We start from the raw sequence: 21,515 nt of genomic DNA, 5'->3' as shown, positions 1-21,515 counted from the left end.
GGGAGGAGGCTCTTAGGCACAATTATAGGGAGGCCTAGCCTCTCCTTTGCAGCAACCGTCTTCCCAAGGGTAAAACCTATGGTAGAGGGCTCAACCCATCAAACCACCAGTCCCCTATGTCTGTGGTCATGTTAGCAACCATCAAGGTGGGGTAGGCTAATACCCCTGCATTCTCCACAGGCTCCTCAGGGGGGCTCTACATATTTTTTTCCTTGTTTTTTTTTTTTTTTTAAATCAACTGTATGGAAAAAAAAAAAAATTAAAAAAAAAAAAAAACATACAATAAAAGAACATTTCAAAGAGACCATAACAAGGTAGTAAGAAAAAGACAACTAACCTAAGCTAACTGCTTTACTTCCAACATGTTCCTACTCTACCCCAAGAAAGTTACCTAATATAGCAACATTTCTGTGAACTTGTTCCTACTATACCCATCAGAAGTTAACAGACCATAGTCATTCCTGGGCATTCCCAGAATGTTAAATAGCTTATCTGTTCTTCTTGGATTATTGTTCCCCTTTCCTTAATTGCTCTCTATTGCTAGTTCCCCTACATTCTACATTATAAACCATTTGTTTTACATTTGTTTTACATTTTTCAAAGTTCACATTAGTGGTAGCATATAATATTTGTCTTTTTGTGCCTGGCTTATGAATATGGTTAAAAGAGGAAATTTTAGGTCATATATATTTTCTTAGAATAAAAATTAAAAGATAAAACATCAGACTTCATAACATAGTGAACCCCATTATAAAAAATGGGCTACAGTTAATATTATAAGTATAAAAATGTTCTTTCATGAATGATTACAAACGTACCACACTATTCAAGGTGTTAACAATAGGGTGGTATATGGGGAAAAATACACCTAATTAAACTATGGACTATAGTTAATAGTGCAATTTTACTATTCTTTCCTCAACTGTAACAAAGGTACATAAATTAAGTGTTCACAATAGGGGCTATATGGGACAGCTATAATTGTTATATGATTTTTCTGTAAACCTACAACTTTTCTAATTAAAAATATAAGTTAAAAACACACACACACACACACACACACACACAAAACAAAAAAACCCTTCTAGGCAACTGATGAGAAATGAAAAGCTTTCAACTTCCAGCTGAAGATCCTGACACTCACTCTACCTTTCCACCCAGACGCGATCTTAACATGCACGAATAAAACAGCTCCACCATGAGAGAAGCCCTGAGGAAGCCCCCTGCAGACCACCCAGAGAGGAACTTCTGTGAGATGAAAAGCAGACCAGAAAGGAAGCACAGGAGTCCAGCAGCTGACTGTCCTGGAGATGAAGCTCTGAGAGGAGTTTTCCGGCAGAGCCTGTGACTGCCGAGAGCAGGGCAGGGAGATCAGGGAAGGGGTGGCCAGTGGGCAGGCTCAGGGTTGCTCACAAAAGGGTGGGGAACTGCTGCTGTGGGCGGCCTCTGGAAGAAGACAAGCTGTCAGCGCACCCCAAAGACAGTCCATAGTGAAGGCCTAACTTCCCCGCCCAACACTCTAGTCGGAGCGCAAGTTTATAACCACAACAGAGGCTCAGTTGGGCTAAGGACAGAGAGTCTAGCTAACGAGGCCATACAAACCAGCTCCGCACCTCTAAATATGAACTGATAACCAAGAATCAGAAAACATTCCGGGAAAATTAAAGCAAGAAAAAGAGGCATACGCTCCACAAACAGAGGAACCAACCCCTAAGAAACAGACTCAACATAGGGAATAAAAGAATACATCAAAGAACAAGTACTTAAAACCCTTAGAGAGACGAAAGAGCCCCACATCTGTAATAAAGGAGAGGCTATCTTGGAGAAGAATAGTGCTTGGAACTGAACTGTTCTCAGTAGATGGGCCACACACTAGCTGAAGAGCAATCAGTAGCTCAGAGACTGAGACAAGGGATTCTCCTACGATGCATCTCAGAAATGATAAAAGTTCACAGAGCTCAAGGAAGGCTCAAGCCTTCAGAATGAATCAACTAAATGCCAGCCACTCTGACTAAAAAACAGATCCGCACCTGGGCAAGTCTTAGTGAAATTTTAGAACACTAAGAATGGGAGACATTGGAAATTTTCAGGGAGGGGTAAGGGAGAAGGAAAGAGGAGAAGAAACAGATGAGTGCACACAAATCTGAGAGTCAGATTACCGTCAGCATCAATAGACACTGGGAGGCCAGGGGGTTATCTTTCAAAGTTCTGAGGGCAAATGATATTAAAGCTAGAATTTTCTACTTAGACAAACTGGGATTCAAGTGTGAGGGCAAAGTAAGATATTTTCCAGACACTCAAGGACTTAAGTTCACTCCTTACCCTTTCTGAAAGAATGTGTCTAGGATGTATTCCAGCAAAACAAAAAATAAATTGAAGAAGAAAGCACAGGTCATTGGAAACAATGGTGAGCAACAGAGATGATAAAACTGATAGTTAAGGCTTAGTAATATGACTGTAAGAATTGAGGCAACTATTAAGAAATGATTCCTAAACTACTATAGATTTAATGTTGAGAAAAATAAAACTGTTAACAATCTAGAATGTTCAGATGGTTTCAACAAAACAAAGGAGGTGTGATAGGGAGGAAAAAATAAAATGTGACAAACATTTTCCCTTTTCAGGCAGAAAGTTATAGGTACTTATTCTCCATGCTGTTAGTTCATCTTACAACTGTCTGTTTGAACATTTAATGGTAACTACTGGGAAAGCAGAAATCAGATGGTTAACTTCCTAACTATTAGGAACTGCAGACTTAATCAGGTTAAAGACAAGAAAGAAAGAAAAGGAGATAAGGAAATATAACTGAGAGTACAGGAAAAGACATTCAAGGAATAAAACAAATGTGACGGTTTTCAAAATTAAAAAATGGATTAAATTCCTCTAAGAGATCACATTTAAAAAATCCAACTGTATGCTACCGACAGCGACACCTGCTGTCGTACTGTTTATACCCACTCAGGACCTCTTCCTCACACCATTTCTTTTACCAATTTCTGCATTGTTTAAGATCTTCAGATGTAAGAAAGGGAAATATATTTTAGCTAACTTAAGCATAAAAGGGGCTACTTGGAAGACCCTGGTTGTTCTCAGAATCAAAGAAAAGGTTCAGCAGCTGAGCCTGGGGAAGGCCTGGCTGGAACTGGGCTGTGTGGGACCTGCCTCCCCTCCCCACCTGCCATCCCCGCATGGCTCCAGTCAAGGTTCAGGTTCCTGGGGAGGAAACCCCGACTGGACCCCTGGGGTCACGCACCACAGAGGACAGTGAAGGGCGAGGCCACATGGACAGGAATGGCCAGGACACCCCAGACCAGCCCTGTGGCCCTGCCTCCGGGAGAGCTCCGGGGGAGCAGGCCACAGTCCTCACGGCTCTCACCCTTAACCTGACTCTAATCAATAAGGTCCAGAGAGCAAAACACAGAACTCGAGTGAGGAAGACACGGTACGCCCGGAAAGAACTGTGGAACTCACTGCTTTCTTTAAGGCAGATATCATTAAAATCTCTCTCTCTCTCTATTTGGGGAAAATCTGTGGCAATGGACGACAGGGCTAGCGCAAGGAGGACAGAACGTAATTTGGACAGGGCCTGCTTTGCTTCTGTCTGCACAGCTTGGGCAGCCAAGTGTGGCTCTACCTGCAGTGCCATCGAGAGGCTGCAGAGCCCCTGGCCTCATGCAGGACACAGGAAGGCTGGACTGGCCCTGTCGGGGGCCTCCGCACCCTCGCTATACTGCCCTTGCCATATCACCTGCTGAGGGAAAGAAATGGCTGGAGCCCTCGAAACGCTTGCTACTGACTATTCTGTCAGATGGGAATGTGTGTGGGAGAGACTGCAAACTACATTTCAGTAGAGGAAGACAAGAGACAAGGGTCCAAGCCCCAGGGTGAGCAGCCATGAGAAATAAAGGCCCCCAAGCACAGTGCGATAGGCTGAGAGCAGGCAGCAAACAACGATAAATACAGACCGCCCCCCCCAAGCACCTTGAACAAGCATTCTTCTACATTTTTGAGTTAAAAAATACATCAAATTGAAAATACAGACTAATTTGGATGTGGATAACAGCCAGGAATTTCCTCCTGCTGAAGAACTGGTACACAGCTAAAGAACGACCGCGCGACAGTTTGTCAGTGGGATCTCATTACTCTGAGTGTAGGAAATGCGCTACCTCTTTGACGTTCTGTAAGGTGTCAGGTGTAATGGTGAAGTCCACAGGACTTGGAGTCAGCTTCCCCTTCTGAGGCTAAAATGGGAGATAAAACAACATCAGGTGGTTAAGGGCAGGAGTTCTGCGGTCACACTCCTTTTAAAAATGAACAGTGCAGGAAGAGCTTGGTGCTAGGAGGCAGGATGTTGGGTTCTAAGCACAGTTCTGCCAAAAAAACAACATGTTCTTTGTCAAGTTTCTTTGTTCCCCTGTAACTCAGTTCCCTCATCTGTAAAACAAGGGGACAGTTCTCCTAATCTCCGAGGGCCCCTTAAAATTAGCCCTAAGACAGAAAATAAAAAAGTATTTGCAAAGTCCCTTGAGGGACTGGAGAAAAAATATGGATCTATTAAATTTCCCGACCTGGGAAACTCCTGATATTCTCTCAAGCATTAGGGACTCACAATTTAATAAGTCAAGCCCTCGATCTTGACACTTGCCCTTATAAGACTTATTTCTGTAATGGCAAAGCTAAGCCTACTTATAATTATGCCTAAGAGTTACCCTCAGAGAACCTCTTTTGTTGCTCAGATGTGGCCTCTCTCTCTCAGCCAACTATGCAAATAAACTTACTATATTCTCCCCTACATGGGACATGACTCCCAGGGATGAGCCTGGCCCTGGCCTCATGGGATTCACAAAGCCTTCTTGACCCAAAGGGGGAAAATAAATGAAACAAAATAAAGTTTCAGTGGTTAAGAAATTTCAAATAGAGTTGAGAGGACATTCTGGAGGTTACTCTTATGCAAACTTCAGCCACATATAGCAATTTGCTACAGTATGCCAAGCCCCAAGCAACAGTATTCCTGAAAACCCTAAAGAAAACCCTGAGCTCTACCTAAGACTCTATAAACGTTTTACTTATTAAGTTTTGTTTTTTTTTTCTTTCAGAAACTGAAAGCCTCAGATTGTTCCTATGCCAAATAAGCCCTGAAACCCAGGGGTAACAGTCTCTCCAAGAATATCAGCCAGTTTCATTCCATAATGCCAATATCCCTTTTCAGCATGAAGAAGTTAGAATGGTCATTGCCCAGATATCCCTGAAGATTGAAAGAACAATCAAAATGAGAGGGAGGAGTTGGAACAGAGAAGTTAGGATTTAACAAATGATTATGACTACTGAATTATTATATAGATATTTCTTTTTAGTTTCTAGTGTATTAGAGTAGCCAAAAGAAAATATCTGAAAATGTTGAATTGTAATCCAATAGTCTTGATCTTTGATAATGACTGTAATGATTGTATAACTATATAGCTTTTATCTTGCGACCACGTGATTGAAAAAACCTTGGGACTGACATCCAGTGTCGGAGTAGATGAGTAATAAAGTAAAGACACGCAAGAAAAAAAAATAATAGGTTGGGAATATTGGGAAAAATACCCCTATGTAAACTATGGACAATAGTTAATAGTACTACTTTAATAATCTTTCACCAATTGGAACAAATGTAACCACTGATAAAAAAATAGAATTACAAAAAAGTGCTATCATGAATTGTAACAAATTTTCTACACCAATACAAGTGGTGGTGGTGGGGTGGTGAACAGGAATCCTGTATTTTATGCATGATTGTTTTGTAAACCCACAACCTCTCTTAAAAAAAAATAGCCCTAAGAAACAGAGAAACCTAACTGGGAGATACCTATTCCAGTCATCTCCCTTAGGACAGAGCTAACACACACGTGCCCGCGACGTGCCATCTAAATGCAGTGACCCCACGAGATGCTCCTGCTGTTGCTGGGCCACTTCACAGCTGGGGAAGAGGAGGTCCCGAGAGGTGAAATGACCTGCCCAAGAGAATCTGAGATTCAAACCCAGCCAATCTGGCTCCAAGGCCGGTGGTGTTAGCCACCGAGCCACACACCGTCTACCTGGAGGAAGCATCCCCATAAAATAACTAAGTGTAAATATTACCACACTAATTAACAATGACCATCCCCAAATCACATAACTGCAAATCCATCAACACGGCCAAGTCCCTGGCGTCTTCCCAGGGACCAGGATCCAGAAGGCCCAGGAACGCCAAGTTGAGGGAACGGTGGGAGGTTCGTGAGGTGCTCTTTAGCAAAGATGCTCTTCCTTGTGGGAATGTTAAAGGCATATTTAACTTGTCACCATAGATCGTGGCGTGAACTCATTCACAAAGAATGCCACTCCTGAAGGCTGCACGTGGATAACGGGCCCAGGTGCGCCAGGGGGATCCCGGACAGCCCTGCGGCTGCTGCCCACCCTGGGCTGCCCAGCTGAAAGGGGTGCTGCCACCATTAGTGCCTGAGCCTCAGGGCCCAGCGCTGGGCAAGGTGCTGAACGTCACAAGACTGAGGATGCTTTCATCAAGGACCCATGGGGTATGTGCTTCTTTTGGGGATTACCCTACATTTTTTAAACGAAATTTTTGGCTTCAATTTGAAGACCTCTGTTGGAAAAAGGTAAAGTACCCATCTAAATCATGCAACTTACAAAAAAAATAAATATTTTAACATTTTGAATATGAATTGATATAGCAGATTTTTATCATTAAAATAGACAAACACCAAGATTATTAAAAATTTAATGAGGGAAACTACAGATGTCACAAGTCCTCAAAAGTCTACAGAAATGATTTTGCCAGTCCAGGCACAAGAGACTTAAATCTTAGATTTTTACTTAATCACTACCAATAGATGTTTCATAAGCGTGTAAAAGAAATGCTATAACTGCGAATTTCCCACAAAAATTTGCAGAAATTCCAAACGGTTTCCTGACAGTTTCTCTCTGTTACAATCTACTTGTGCTGAGGTCCTGAGTTATTCAGGCAAGTGGCAGAGACTGTGGAGTGGGGGTGGGGGACCCCAGGATGCTGAGTCCTGTGCAAAGCAAGGAAGCCACACGCCACACTGAAAATCAGGCAGAGGGAAGCTGTGGTGTGTCCAGTTCTGACCCCCGGAACCCACACACTGATGGACAGGGGCCTCTTTCCAGCTCAGCGAGGGCCTCAGGAGCGGCACCCCCAAAGCTGCTTGCTGAGATGCTGCTCTCAGACTCACCACATTCAGGTGCAACTGAGGCCCGGGCTCCTCCAAGAAATGAGTATTTTGCTAACTTCTGTCCCTCAACTGCTTGGAATCAAACCAGAGCCAGAATGTATTGCACCACTGAGCCCAGGTGGCTGTCCCTAGAGAAGGACTGGGAAAGAGAGGGAAGACTGGCCCTTAGCCAGAAGTGTGAGTGGTGCCGCACAGGGAAGGGAGGGACTGAGTGGCAAGGACCAGGGCATGGCAGCCTCTTTGTGAAATGGGACCAACAGAAGACTGAGAGATGGTCTAGTGCTGTGAGCGTATCAGTTACCACGTGTCTCGCCCTGAGCAGAGGCTGATAGTCCCTGCTGGATTCTGCAGGACTGGGGAATGGACGCACACAGGCTGTGGAGGGTGCTGCCAGGAGCTCACCCCAGAGTGAACCACGGCAACAGTGGAGTGGGAGCATTTCCTAAGCTGGCAGGTGAAAGGGCTCTTCTAAGAACATTTTTGTACTGTAAATTATCAGCAGAGCAGGAAGGTGCTGGGAGAGGCAATCCCCCACGGGCCTCGCTGGGTGTGCCAGGAAGGCAAGGCTCTGGCCATTCTTTACGGGGACGTTTCTCAGAACCGTTTTCCACGAGGAATCCTGTGGGATGAGGTGGCATCTCCCTCTGAGACAGAGCAGGCTGGCTGACTGCTGACTAGGACAGTGGTGGGTTCCCCGAGCCTATGGCCCCTCGCTCAGCCACGACACTCACCCTCTGCAGGGCAGCGTCCAGCTGGCCCCAGGGCATCACCCATGGGGTGAGGGGCCAGGGGAATGACCTGCGTTGGGTGCTTGTGCTGCCTGCTGTGCTGGGAGAAACGAGGTCCCGTGTCTCAGACCCAGGGATCTCGTGTCTTCTGCAGCCTCCATGAAACGTAATGGGCTAATTTCCTAGCTAGTAAATAAGGTAAAATCCCAGGCCCCACAGAACATGCTTATTATCAAGCATGAGAGCCCCACGTGAAGCTCACCGTGGAGTGAACGATGAATTCGCAGGTCTTCGTCAGGTCCTTGGCTAACAGAGACCGCCTCATGTCACAGCGCAGTGTATACTAGAGGGCAGAGGTGGAGAAGAAAATGTCATTTTGCTGGGATTTACATTTGTCTTAGAATTATATTCAAAGAGACAAGTCTCTAGTAGGAAGAATTACTATTCAGCATAAAGCCATTCCACCAGAAAAAAAACAAAAACAAATCCACTTTAAGGTGATTCTTTAACTCATCCCTGCAGCCCTCCTGTTTTGGACCCATGGGAAGATAGGTGCTGGTCTACCTTATAACATGGGGGAAGAACAGTGGGGGGTGGGGGTGGGCAGGAACAGTGCATTTAGGGGCAGAAGCCCGTCAAGTCCCGGTTATCCGCCTTCCCCCTGTCAGCAACTGGATGGAGCAAGTTACTTTTCATTCCTGCACTCACTCACTCACCGAGGACCCACTCCGCGTGCAAAGCCCTGCAGGAGGCACAGAGCTGGGGTGACAGTCGCAGCCCTGCCCTCAGGGATCTTGGGGCTCACTGAAGAGTGTTTACCTTGATAGTCATGGGTGATAATGGTGTTAAAAGACCCAGGTCTAGGGAGTCTTAAAAACAGCTCCTCAAGGAGCAAAGGAGGGAAAGTCTTTTTAAATTTATTTTGGAAAATTTCAGACATATATAAAAGTAAAGAGAAGAGTACAATGAAGCCCCACATGTCCATGAATCAAGTTCTACAGTTGTCCAGCTGCGGCCAGTGTGATTTTATCCACACTTCCTCTCAGCCCTCCCCCCTCTGCTCACACACAGATGCATCCTGTGTGCAAAACAAAAAGTGGACAGGAAAGGAGCAGAGCATCCTTGCTTTTAACCATATTCAATTTCTCTGCCGTCCCTATATTATCTTCCTGCAGTGGCCACTGCCGCACGCGAGCTGAGACGCGCCCTTCACAGATGCAGCTCCTCGAGGGACGGCCCCTCGCAGCGCTGACTGCTGAGCTTAAGGCACGACATGGAACACGGAGTGTCTGTTCACATCCCTGCTGATGAATTTTAGGAGACTGGATAATTATTCTGTAACAAAATTCTGTAGTATGATGGCTGTCTTAATATTAGCTAGTCTTAAAAAAAAATTACATAACCCATGTTTAATAAAGTTAGCTGTTGTCATCCAGGACAAACTTTAGAATTATGTCAAAAAATAACTGTCATAACTGGGATTATATGCATGGTTGACTCAGAAGCTACATTCTTAGGAACAAATTATCCCCATTTAACGAGAAATGATTACATTTTTAAGGTGCTACAGGGGAGAGGGGAAGATTGTTTATGAGTCATCCCTTGTCCAAGCATCCTAATACACAGGTGCTCGCCATCAGGGTGCCGGCTGGCACGGGTCTGGGGCAGACAGCAGCTTGTGCTGATCCTTTTCCCATGGGAACTTCCCCCTCTTCATTTCAGTCTCGGGGGTTTGGTTGGGGCTGACCCCTCTCCTCCCACCTGGGCCCAGAAGCTGGGGAGATGAAGAGGAATTCTCTTTCTGCTGAGTTGCTGACCCGCTGGACTCTAAGCCTGCAGCCGCTTGCTACAGCCAGCTGGCCACGGCGAGGGAAGCAGGTGCGTGAGAGTGAGGCCCACGCAGAAGCAAGCCGAGCCCGGGATCCAACGTGGCTTCAACATTCCCTCGGAACTGCCAGTTCTAGGAGCCAATATCCCTTTTTTTGGTCTAAGTCTATAACTTGCAAATCAAAGGGTGTGAATAACAGGCATCAACTTTTGCTCAACAAATATTTGTTAAGTGTGAAAGCAATAATTAGTAATATGAGGCAGCGTGTGATAAGGAGGAGGGAGAAAGGTGGAGAACAAATGGAAAATACTGATGTTATGGTCTAGGAATTGTGTTAAGTTCTTTTATGTGCAACTATCTCATTTCATCCTAACCATACCAATGCATAGACTGTTAGGATAGTGTGAGGTGAGTCATCAGGTCATTGATTCAGTCATTCAGCAAATATTTCCTTAGCACTTCATGGGGCTATCTCATTTAATCCCAGGAGGGGGGGTAGGGGAAGCTCGGGGCTCAGAGGTGCCAAAGCCAGGGCTGTGAACCCTGACACTACACCACGGCAAAGCCACGGGCCAAGCCCAGCTCTGTCTGCTGCAAAGTCCTAGATCTCCTCTCCTGGTCCTGCCCAGGGCCAGGGAGTGGCCCAGGCAGTGTGGGCAGCAGGAGGTCAGGGGAGCAGGACATCGAAAGGGAGGGGCAAGGTTCCTCTTCCTCAACTGCCAACACCACAAAATCAATAGGAAGGAAGGAGGAAGACACCTGTCGATGGAATTACAGCAGACTCCTATAAAGAAAATTTAAAACCAATATAGGATAACTACAGTCTCTATAAATTACTTCTGAATATACAATTTCAATAGTCATGTCAGTACTGCTTTATTTTGTGTTGTGGTATAAAATTTTGCAAGCAGGGCCACAGAGTAGAACATAATAAAGCTTGCCTACAATTTAAATAATTCTTAAAAGAAAAAGTAGCTGCGGAAAGGACAACTAGAAAAGACTGACAGACTCTAGCATGGAGTATTTAATAACAAAGATAAAAAATGAACTCAACGTGTCTGAGAAGACTAGTAAGAGTAAATACAGTCGAGGAGGCGGGGCAAGATGGCAGACTGGTGAGCTGTATGTTTTAGTTACTCCTCCAGGAAAGTAGGTAAAAAGCCAGGAACTGCGTGGACTGGACACCACAGAGCAATCTGTCTTTGGGCATACTTCATACAACACTCATGAAAACGTGGAACTGCTGAGATCAGCGAAATCTGTAAGTTTTTGCGGCCAGGGGACCCGCGCCCCTCCCTGCCAGGCTCAGTCCCGGGGGAGGAGGGGCTGTCAGCTCCAGGAAGGAGAAGGGAGAATTGCAGTGGCTGCTCTCATCGGAAACTCATTCTACTGATTCAAACTCCAACCATAGATAGACTGAGGCCAGACACCAGAGACTCTGAGAGCAGCCAGCCCAGCAGAGAGGAGACGGGCATAGAAGGAAAACAACACGAGAAGCTCCAAAGTAAAAGCAGAGGATTTTTGGAGTTCTGGTGAACACAGAAAGGGGAAGGGCGGAGATCAGGCCTTGAGGCGCATATGCAAATCCCGAAGCAAGGCTGATCTCTCTGCCCAGGGCACCTTTCCTTAATGGCCCTGGTTGCTTTGTCTATTAGCATTTCAATAACCCATTAGATCTCTGAGGAGGGCCTTTTTTTTTTTTTTTTTTTTTTTTTTTAAATCCTTTTTGCTTTTTCTAAAACAATTACTCTAAGAAGCTCAATACAGAAAGCTTCAAAGAATTGAAATTTGGGCACGTCAAGTCAAGAGCAGAAATAAGAGAGCTCTGAGACAAAAGGCAATAATCCAGTGGCTGAGAAAATTCACTAAACAACACAACTTCCCAAGAAAAGGGGGGTGTCCGCTCACAGCCACCATCCTGGTGGACAGGAAACACTCCTGCCCATCGCCAGCCCCATAGCCCAGAGCTGCCCCAGACAACCCAGTGTGACGGAAGTGCTTCAAATAACAGGCACACACCACAAAACTGGGCGTGGACATTAGCCTTCCCTGCAACCTCAGCTGAATGTCCCAGAGCTGGGAAGGGGGAGCAGTGTGAATTAACAGAGCCCCATTCAGCCATCATTTGAGCAGACTGGGAGCCTCCCAACACAGCTCAACAGCCCAGAACTGCCCTGGGGGGACGGCACTCACCTGTGACATAGCACAGTCATCCCTCAACAGAGGACCCGGGGTGCACAGCCTGGAAGAGGGGCCCACTTGCAAGTCTCAGGAGCCATACGCCAATACCAAAGACTTGTGGGTCAGTGGCAGAGACAAACTGTGGCAGGACTGAACTGAAGGATTAGACTATTGCAGTAGCTTTAAAACTCTAGGATCATCAGGGAGATTTGATTGTTAGGGCCACCCCCCCTCCCCGACTGCCCAGAAACACGCCCCACATACAGGGCAGGCAACACCAACTACACACGCAAGCTTGGGACACCAATTGGGCCCCACAAGACTCACTCCCCCACTCACCAAAAAGGCTAAGCAGGGGAGATCTGGCTTGTGGAGAACAGGTGGCTCGTGGACGCCACCTGCTGGTTAGTTAGAGAAAGTGTACTCCACGAAGCTGTAGATCTGATAAATTAGAGATAAGGACTTCAACTGGTCTACAAACCCTAAAAGAACCCTATCAAGGACAGCAAATGCCACGAGGCCAAAAACAACAGAAAATTATAAAGCATATGAAAAAACCAGACGATATGGATAACCCAAGCCCAAGCACCCAAATCAAAAGACCAGAAGAGACACACCTAGAGCAGCTACTCAAAGAGCTAAAGATGAACAATGAGACCCTAGTACGGGATATGAAGGAAATCAAGAAGACCCTAGAAGAGCATAAAGGAGACATTGCAAGACTAAATAAAAAAATGGATGATCTTATGGAAATTAAAGAAACTGTTGACCAAATTAAAAAGATTCTGGACACTCATAGTACAAGACTAGAGGAAGTTGAACAACGAATCAGTGACCTGGAAGATGACAGAATGGAAAATGAAAGCATAAAAGAAAGAATGGGGAAAAAAATTGAAAAACTCGAAATGGACCTCAGGGATACGATAGATAATATGAAGCGTCCGAATATAAGACTCATTGGTGTCCCAGAAGGGGAAGAAAAGGGTAAAGGTCTAGGAAGAGTATTCAAAGAAATTGTTGGGGAAAACTTCCCAAATCTTCTAAACAACATAAATACACAAATCATAAATGCTCAGCGAACTCCAAATAGAATAAATCCAAAAAAACCCACTCCGAGACATATACTGATCACACTGTCAAACATAGAAGAGAAGGAGCAAGTTCTGAAAGCAGCAAGAGAAAAGCAATTTACCACATACAAAGGAAACAGCATAAGACTAAGTAGTGACTACTCAGCAGCCACCATGGAGGCGAGAAGGCAATGGCACGATATATTTAAAATTCTGAGAGAGAGGAATTTCCAGCCAAGAATACTTTATCCAGCAAAGCTCTCCTTCAAATTTGAGGGAGAGCTTAAATTTTTCACAGACAAAGAAATGCTGAGAGAATTTGCTAACAAGAGACCTGCCCTACTGGAGATACTAAAGGGAGCCCTACAGACAGAGAAACAAAGACAGGACAGAGAGACTTGGAGAAAGGTTCAGTACTAAAGAGATTCGGTATGGGTACAATAAAGGATATTAATAGAGAGAGGGAAAAATATGGCAAACATAATCCAAAGGATAAGATGGCCGATTCAAGAAATGCCTTCATGGTTTTAACGTTGAATGTAAATGGATTAAACTCCCCAATTAAAAGATATAGATTCGCAGAATGGATCAAAAAAAATGAACCATCAATATGTTGCATACAAGAGACTCATCTTAGACACAGGGACACAAAGAAACTGAAAGTGAAAGGATGGAAAAAAATATTTCATGCAAGCTACAGCCAAAAGAAAGCAGGTGTAGCAATATTAATCTCAGATAAAATAGACTTCAAATGCAGGGATGTTTTGAGAGACAAAGAAGGCCACTACATACTAATAAAAGGGGCAATTCGGCAAGAAGAAATAACAATCGTAAATGTCTATGCACCCAATCAAGGTGCCACAAAATACATGAGAGAAACATTGGCAAAACTAAAGGAAGCAATTGATGTTTCCACAATAATTGTGGGAGACTTCAACACATCACTCTCTCCTATAGATAGATCAACCAGACAGAAGACCAATAAGGAAATTGAAAACCTAAACAATCTGATAAATGAATTAGATTTAACAGACATCTACAGGACATTACATCCCAAATCACCAGGATACACATACTTTTCTAGTGCTCACGGAACTTTCTCCAGAATAGATCATATGCTGGGACATAAAACAAGCCTCAATAAATTTAAAAAGATTGAAATTATTCAAAGCACATTCTCTGACCACAATGGAATACAATTAGAAGTCAATAACCATCAGAGACTTAGAAAATTCACAAATACCTGGAGGTTAAACAACACACTCCTAAACAATCAGTGGGTTAAAGAAGAAATAGCAAGAGAAATTGCTAAATATATAGAGACGAATGAAAATGAGAACACAACATACCAAAACCTATGGGATGCAGCAAAAGCAGTGCTAAGGGGGAAATTTATAGCACTAAACGCATATATTAAAAAGGAAGAAAGAGCCAAAATCAAAGAACTAATGGATCAACTGAAGAAGCTAGAAAATGAACAGCAAACCAATCCTAAACCAAGTAGAAGAAAAGAAATAACAAGGATTAAAGCAGAAATAAATGACATAGAGAACAAAAAAACAATAGAAAGGATAAATATCACCAAAAGTTGGTTCTTTGAGAAGATCAACAAGATTGACAAGCCCCTAGCTAGACTGACAAAATCAAAAAGAGAGAAGACCCATATAAACAAAATAATGAATGAAAAAGGTGACATAACTGCAGATCCTGAAGAAATTAAAAAAATTATAAGAGGATATTATGAACAACTGTATGGCAACAAACTGGATAATGTAGAAGAAATGGACAATTTCCGGGAAACATATGAACAACCTAGACTGACCAGAGAAGAAATAGAAGACCTCAACCAACCCATCACAAGCAAAGAGATCCAATCAGTCATCAAAAATCTTCCCACAAATAAATGCCCAGGGCCAGATGGCTTCACAGGGGAATTCTACCAAACTTTCCAGAAAGAACTGACACCAATCTTACTCAAACTCTTTCAAAACATTGAAAAAAATGGAACACTACCTAACTCATTTTATGAAGCTAACATCAATCTAATACCAAAACCAGGCAATGATGCTACAAAAAAGGAAAACTACCGGCCAATCTCCCTAATGAATATAGATGCAAAAATCCTCAACAAAATACTTGCAAATCGAATCCAAAGACACATTAAAAAAATCATACACCATGACCAAGTGGGGTTCATTCCAGGCATGCAAGGATGGTTCAACATCAGAAAAACAATCAATGTATTACAACACATTAAAAACTCGAAAGGGAAAAATCAATTGATCATCTCAATAGATGCTGAAAAAGCATTTGACAAAATCCAACATCCCTTTTTGATAAAAACACTTCAAAAGGTAGGAATTGAAGGAAACTTCCTCAACATGATAAAGAGCATATATGAAAAACCCACAGCCAGCATAGTACTCAATGGTGAGAGACTGAAAGCCTTCCCTCTAAGATCAGGAACAAGACAAGGATGCCCGCTGTCACCACTGTTATTCAACATTGTGCTGGAAGTGCTAGCCAGGGCAATCCGGCAAGACAAAGAAATAAAAGGCATCCAAATTGGAAAAGAAGAAGTAAAACTGTCATTGTTTGCAGATGATATGATCTTATATCTAGAAAACCCTGAGAAATCAACGATACACCTACTAGAGCTAATAAACAAATTTAGCAAAGTAGCGGGATACAAGATTAATGCACATAAGTCAGTAATGTTTCTATATGCTAGAAATGAACAAACTGAAGAGACACTCAAGAAAAAGATACCATTTTCAATAGCAACTAAAAAAATCAAGTACCTAGGAATCAACTTAACCAAAGATGTAAAAGACCTATACAAAGAAAACTACATAACTCTACTAAAAGAAATAGAAGGGGACCTTAAAAGATGGAAAAATATTCCATGTTCATGGATAGGAAGGCTAAATGTCATTAAGATGTCAATTCTACCCAAACTCATCTACAGATTCAATGCAATCCCAATCAAAATTCCAACAACCTACTTTGCAGACTTGGAAAAGCTAGTTATCAAATTTATTTGGAAAGGGAAGATGCCTCGAATTGCTAAAGACACTCTAAAAAAAGAAAAACGAAGTGGGAGGACTTACACTCCCTGACTTTGAAGCTTATTATAAAGCCACAGTTGCCAAGACAGCATGGTACTGGCACAAAGATAGACATATAGATCAATGGAATCGAATTGAGAATTCAGAGATAGACCCTCAGATCTATGGCCGACTGATCTTTGATAAGGCCCCCCAAAGTCACCGAACTGAGCCATAATGGTCTTTTCAACAAATGGGGCTGGGAGAGTTGGATATCCATATCCAAAAGAATGAAAGAGGACCCCTACCTCACCCCCTACACAAAAATTAACTCAAAATGGACCAAAGATCTCAATATAAAAGAAAGTACCATAAAACTCCTAGAAGATAATGTAGGAAAACATCTTCAAGACCTTGTATTAGGAGGCCACTTCCTAGACTTTACACCCAAAGCACAAGCAACAAAAGAGAAAATAGATAAATGGGAACTCCTCAAGCTTAGAAGTTTCTGCACCTCAAAGGAATTTCTCAAAAAGGTAAAGAGGCAGCCAACTCAATGGGAAAAAATTTTTGGAAACCATGTATCTGACAAAAGACTGATATCTTGCATATACAAAGAAATCCTACAACTCAATGACAATAGTACAGACAGCCCAATTATAAAATGGGCAAAAGATATGAAAAGACAGTTCTCTGAAGAGGAAATACAAATGACCAAGAAACACATGAAAAAATGTTCAGCTTCACTAGCTATTAGAGAGATGCAAATTAAGACCACAATGAGATACCATCTAACACCGGTTAGAATGGCTGCCATTAAACAAACAGGAAACTACAAATGCTGGAGGGGATGTGGAGAAATTGGAACTCTTATTCATTGTTGGTGGGACTGTATAATGGTTCAGCCACTCTGGAAGTCAGTCTGGCAGTTCCTTAGAAAACTAGATATAGAGCTACCATTCGATCCAGCGATTGCACTCCTCGGTATATACCCGGAAGATCGGAAAGCAGTGACACGAACAGATATCTGCACGCCAATGTTCATAGCAGCATTATTCACAATTGCCAAGAGATGGAAACAACCCAAATGTCCTTCAACAGATGAGTGGATAAATAAAATGTGGTATATACACACGATGGAATACTACGCGTCAGTAAGAAGGAACGATCTCGTGAAACATATGACAACATGGATGAACCTTGAAGACATAATGCTGAGCGAAATAAGCCAGGCACAAAAAGAGAAATATTATATGCTACCACTAATGTGAACTTTGAAAAATGTAAAACAAATGGTTTATAATGTAGAATGTAGGGGAACTAGCAGTAGAGAGCAATTAAGGAAGGGGGAACAATAATCCAGGAAGAACAGATAAGCTATTTAACGTTCTGGGGATGCCCAGAAATGACTATGGTCTGTTAATTTCTGATGGTTGTAGTAGGAACAAGTTCACTGAAATGTTGCTATATTATGTAACTTTCTTGGGGTAAAGTAGGAACATGTTGGAAGTTAAGCAGTTATCTTAGGTTAGTTGTCTTTTTCTTACTCCCTTGCTATGGTCTCTTTGAAATGCTCTGTTATTGTATGTTTGTTTTCTTTTTAACTTTTTTTTTCATACAGGTGATTTGAAAAAAGAAGGGAAAGTTAAAAAAAAAAAAAAAAAAAAAAGAAAAAAGACAAAAAAGGGGAAAAAAAAAAAAAAAAGATGTAGTGCCCCCTTGAGGAGCCTGTGGAGAATGCAGGGGTATTCGCCTACCCCACCTCCATGGTTGCTAACATGACCACAGACATAGGGGACTGGTGGTTTGATGGGTTGAGCCCTCTACCATAAGTTTTACCCTTGGGAAGACGGTTGCTGCAAAGGAGAGGCTAGGCCTCCCTGTATTTGTGCCTAAGAGTCTCCTCCTGAATGCCTCTTTGTTGCTCAGATGTGGCCCTCTCTCTCTGGCTAAGCCAACTTGAAAGGTGAAATCACTGCTCTCCCCCCTACGTGGGATCAGACACCCAGGGAAGTGAATCTCCCTGGCAACGTGGAATATGACTCCCAGGGAGGAATGTAGACCTGGCACCGTGGGACGGAGAACATCTTCTTGACCAAAAGGGGGATGTGAAAGGAAATGAAATAAGCTTCAGTGGCAGAGAGATTCCAAAAGGAGCCGAGAGGTCACTCTGGTGGGCTCTCTTATGCACACTTTAGACAACCCTTTTTAGGTTCTAAAGAATTGGGGTAGCTGGTGGTGGATACCTGAAACTATCAAACTACAACCCAGAACCCATGAATCTCGAAGACAGTTGTATAAAAATGTAGCTTATGAGGGGTGACAATGGGATTGGGAAAGCCATAAGGACCAAACACCACTTTGTCTAGTTTATGGATGGATGTGTAGAAAAGTAGGGGAAGGAAACAAACAGACAAAGGTACCCAGTGTTCTTTTTTACTTCAATTGCTCTTTTTCACTCTAATTATTATTCTTGTTATTTTTGTGTGTGTGCTAATGAAGGTGTCAGGGATTGATTTAGGTGATGAATGTACAACTATGTAATGGTACTGTAAACAATCGAAAGTACAATTTGTTTTGTATGACTGCGTGGTATGTGAATATATCTCAATAAAATGATGATTTAAAAAAAAAAAAAAAAAAAAAAAGAGTAAATACAGTCAAGCACTCATTCCATCTACAAAATAGCAGGCCAACTGAACCACTGCACATTAGGGGTTTAATCCTGGTTAAATTTTTAAATCCCTTATTCTGTCCTTTGATTTTTACTCTTTTTACATTATGTTACTGTAACAATTCAATCCCAGAAGTTAAATAAGTATAAAAGTACTATGACAAATTATAAATAAAACATTTCTCTGTGTCTTTAACTTGAGAAAGAAGATTTTTTATGGCTTAACAATAAAACTTTCTATCCAAAGGAAGGTACCCCCTTTCAGGAGTAGTAAGCCATGGGTGCTGGGTGGAGGCAGTTCCCTGTGGACCTATGAGCTGAGCTCTGTTGTGTGAACACAAGTCACTTGTCCTCTCTGGGCAGAACCTGCTCTACTGTAAACCAAGCAGCCAGAAAAAAGACTAGTATTTGAATGAATGAATGAAAAATCGATTTTTAAAAAACACAGCTAATCCTAGTGTCTCTCAAAGCATGTTTTCTCAAAATGTAAACAGAAGCACTGACAGATGTGACTAAGAATTGAGAATTAGATGAATTTGAGAAGTTTTGTTCATTTTGATAGGTGTGAAAATGATAACTGTGGTTATGTAGGAGAATGTCCTTATTTTTGAAGATGGATATGAAGTGTTTAGAGATGAAGTATCAAGGTTCTGTAACTTTTGAAACTATCTGGAAAAAATGAATACTGCAAGAAACTGTAAGTGATATGATAGGTGTAAGGGTGATAAGCTCGTATAAATTTGAGATTCAGCTAAGAAGAACTCTCTTCAGTTTCAGAAATTTGTGAGATTTCTGGGGACATACAGGCAAATTATAGCATTCTGGGTTTAACCCTCAAGTGGTAAAATCTGATGATAAAAAAGGGAAAGGGTGATTATTCAATTAACTAAGAATTTACCACATGTTAAGCCTACTATTGCATTTAAAATAGTTTCCAATTTACACACAGTTATGCAGGAACACAAGTACACAAGTTTTACATGTACATCTACAGGTGTTTCTTGGCAACATTTGGAAAAGGATGAGGTTTCAATTATTTTTAAACAAATGCACCTTCTTTTAACAGGTAATTATAAAAATAGGAGAGACTGAGAAGTATAATCACTGAAAACTGATGTTATTCCATTCAGTTTCTAATTTACATATGTTTATACTACTAAAATAAACAGTATTAAAGAACTATCATGTGGGTAAAGCAAATTGATCCTGATTCTGGAAAGAGAATAGAAATAATCTTTTAAGTGAATCATTTGAGATATTTTCAGTTCTGCTAAAAAATTTTCATTTACTTTCTTTCATGGCGAGAGTATCCCCAACCTAGAAAGTTGGTCAGAAAAGTCACGTCTCTATACCAGCAACTGGCTTTTGCATGTCTCCCTGACCTTGGACTCTAGGTGCTTCCCCATTTACTGCTGTTACTTCCCAGGGGGTGTCCAAAGCCTTGGTATATTGCCTGCAACAGGTATACTAAGAAGGGCTGAGAAACTTTTTTTTTCCTTCCCAGAAGGGTATTTGTTGCAACAGAATATATCATAGTGCATGCGATTCTTTTCAACAGCTCTCGTAGGCAATTCATAAAACTCACATGCAGACAGACCTTTGGTTAAACCCTCACAAGTGTCCTGAGGATTTTTATTTTAAAGGTGCTATATTTCAAGAAGGGGAATGGGTTCCACCCATACCAAATTATCAACTGAAATTTAATTAATAAATTAAAAAAAATTCCTAACTTTCAACCCCTTTGCACATACGTAAGACAAAACAGCTTTGTCTCGTCTAGGAAGGGAACTGCTGCAGATGGAGATCACAAAAGTACCTTTCTTTCTGCAGAATAAAGGAAAGGCTCTTTCTCTTGCTCTGAGTCATGACTCCAAGCTGTTCCTAAGACAACAATAGCCACTGTGAAAGACATCCTTAGCCAGCAGAGGTAGGCAGGAAGTTATAAATTCACTTCCCCCCCATTTACAAGGCTTGCTTAATAGAGAATTCAAGCCTGTGTTGAAGTAGTAGCCTTTGGGTATTAGACAAAGAGATATTTATAAGTGTGAAATGGACAAGTTGGTTAGTGCTGGTGCCAGAAAGAAGTTAGGGCATATCTTTTAGGAAACAATGAAAACACCCCTTACACTGTGGACATGGCCTGAAAAGAACCCAAAAGAAAAAAAGGAATTTTTAAAAAGAAGTTATAGCGTGCTCCTCCAGGATCTCTATAAAAAATAATGCGTTCAGCAGGGTACAAATGAGAAACTGATATAGAATGAACACAAGAGATCTTGGCAATGAGTTCGATCTGAAATCTTGGGTCCATCTATGAATGTTCAATGAAAGACCAAGATGTTCAGAAGAAAAGTTTTCGTAATGGACCAAGGCCTGGGAGTGGGACGCGCTCACCTGAATGTTGACAAACACGCCGTGGTAAGTCTCGTACAAAACTTTGTTGCCCTTCACGTGCAGAGGAAACTCAAAAGGAATTTCTGTTTTGCCACTGGGAAACTTTCCCGGCTTCACCATTTCTATGGTGCTGGTGATAATCTGGATCGGCTGCAAACAAAGATCAACTTGGTCCATCAACACATGCTCTTAGAGGTCCTTTCAGATCACGGTCTCTGTTAACAACCTCCTGAAGGCATGACCCCCGATCCCCTAGACGCTACCCTGCAGGTCCGCAGGTGCACAGCGGGCCCTGCCCTCTGAACAGCACGGACACTCGGTGCTCGGTACACGGAGGAAACTGAACTGGTATTTCCCTCTCCCC

The 21,515-nt window shown here is 42.4% G+C and overlaps 1 protein-coding gene across 4 annotated transcripts in view; it reads right to left on the bottom strand.

Moving 5' to 3' along the window:
- Positions 1–21,515, bottom strand: part of VPS26C (VPS26 endosomal protein sorting factor C) — a 71,925-nt gene that overhangs the window by 8,394 nt on the left and 42,016 nt on the right. For 3 of the 4 annotated variants that reach the window (XM_037831596.1, XM_037831594.1, XM_037831598.1), the window contains exons 3-5: positions 21,152–21,301; positions 8,223–8,303; positions 4,167–4,241 (exon numbers count right to left, since the gene is read on the bottom strand). In XM_037831596.1, the coding sequence (XP_037687524.1) occupies positions 4,167–4,241; positions 8,223–8,303; positions 21,152–21,301 (306 nt within the window). The remainder of the gene's footprint in view (positions 1–4,166; positions 4,242–8,222; positions 8,304–21,151; positions 21,302–21,515) is intronic. The other variant, XM_037831600.1, reaches the window with a different exon arrangement.

This window comes from Choloepus didactylus, chromosome 1, assembly GCF_015220235.1.
Source record: "Choloepus didactylus isolate mChoDid1 chromosome 1, mChoDid1.pri, whole genome shotgun sequence".
Taxonomy (NCBI): Eukaryota; Metazoa; Chordata; class Mammalia; order Pilosa; family Megalonychidae; genus Choloepus; species Choloepus didactylus.
The sequence above is the reverse complement of the archived record's forward strand: the minus strand, read 5'-3'. Positions and strand labels throughout refer to the sequence as shown.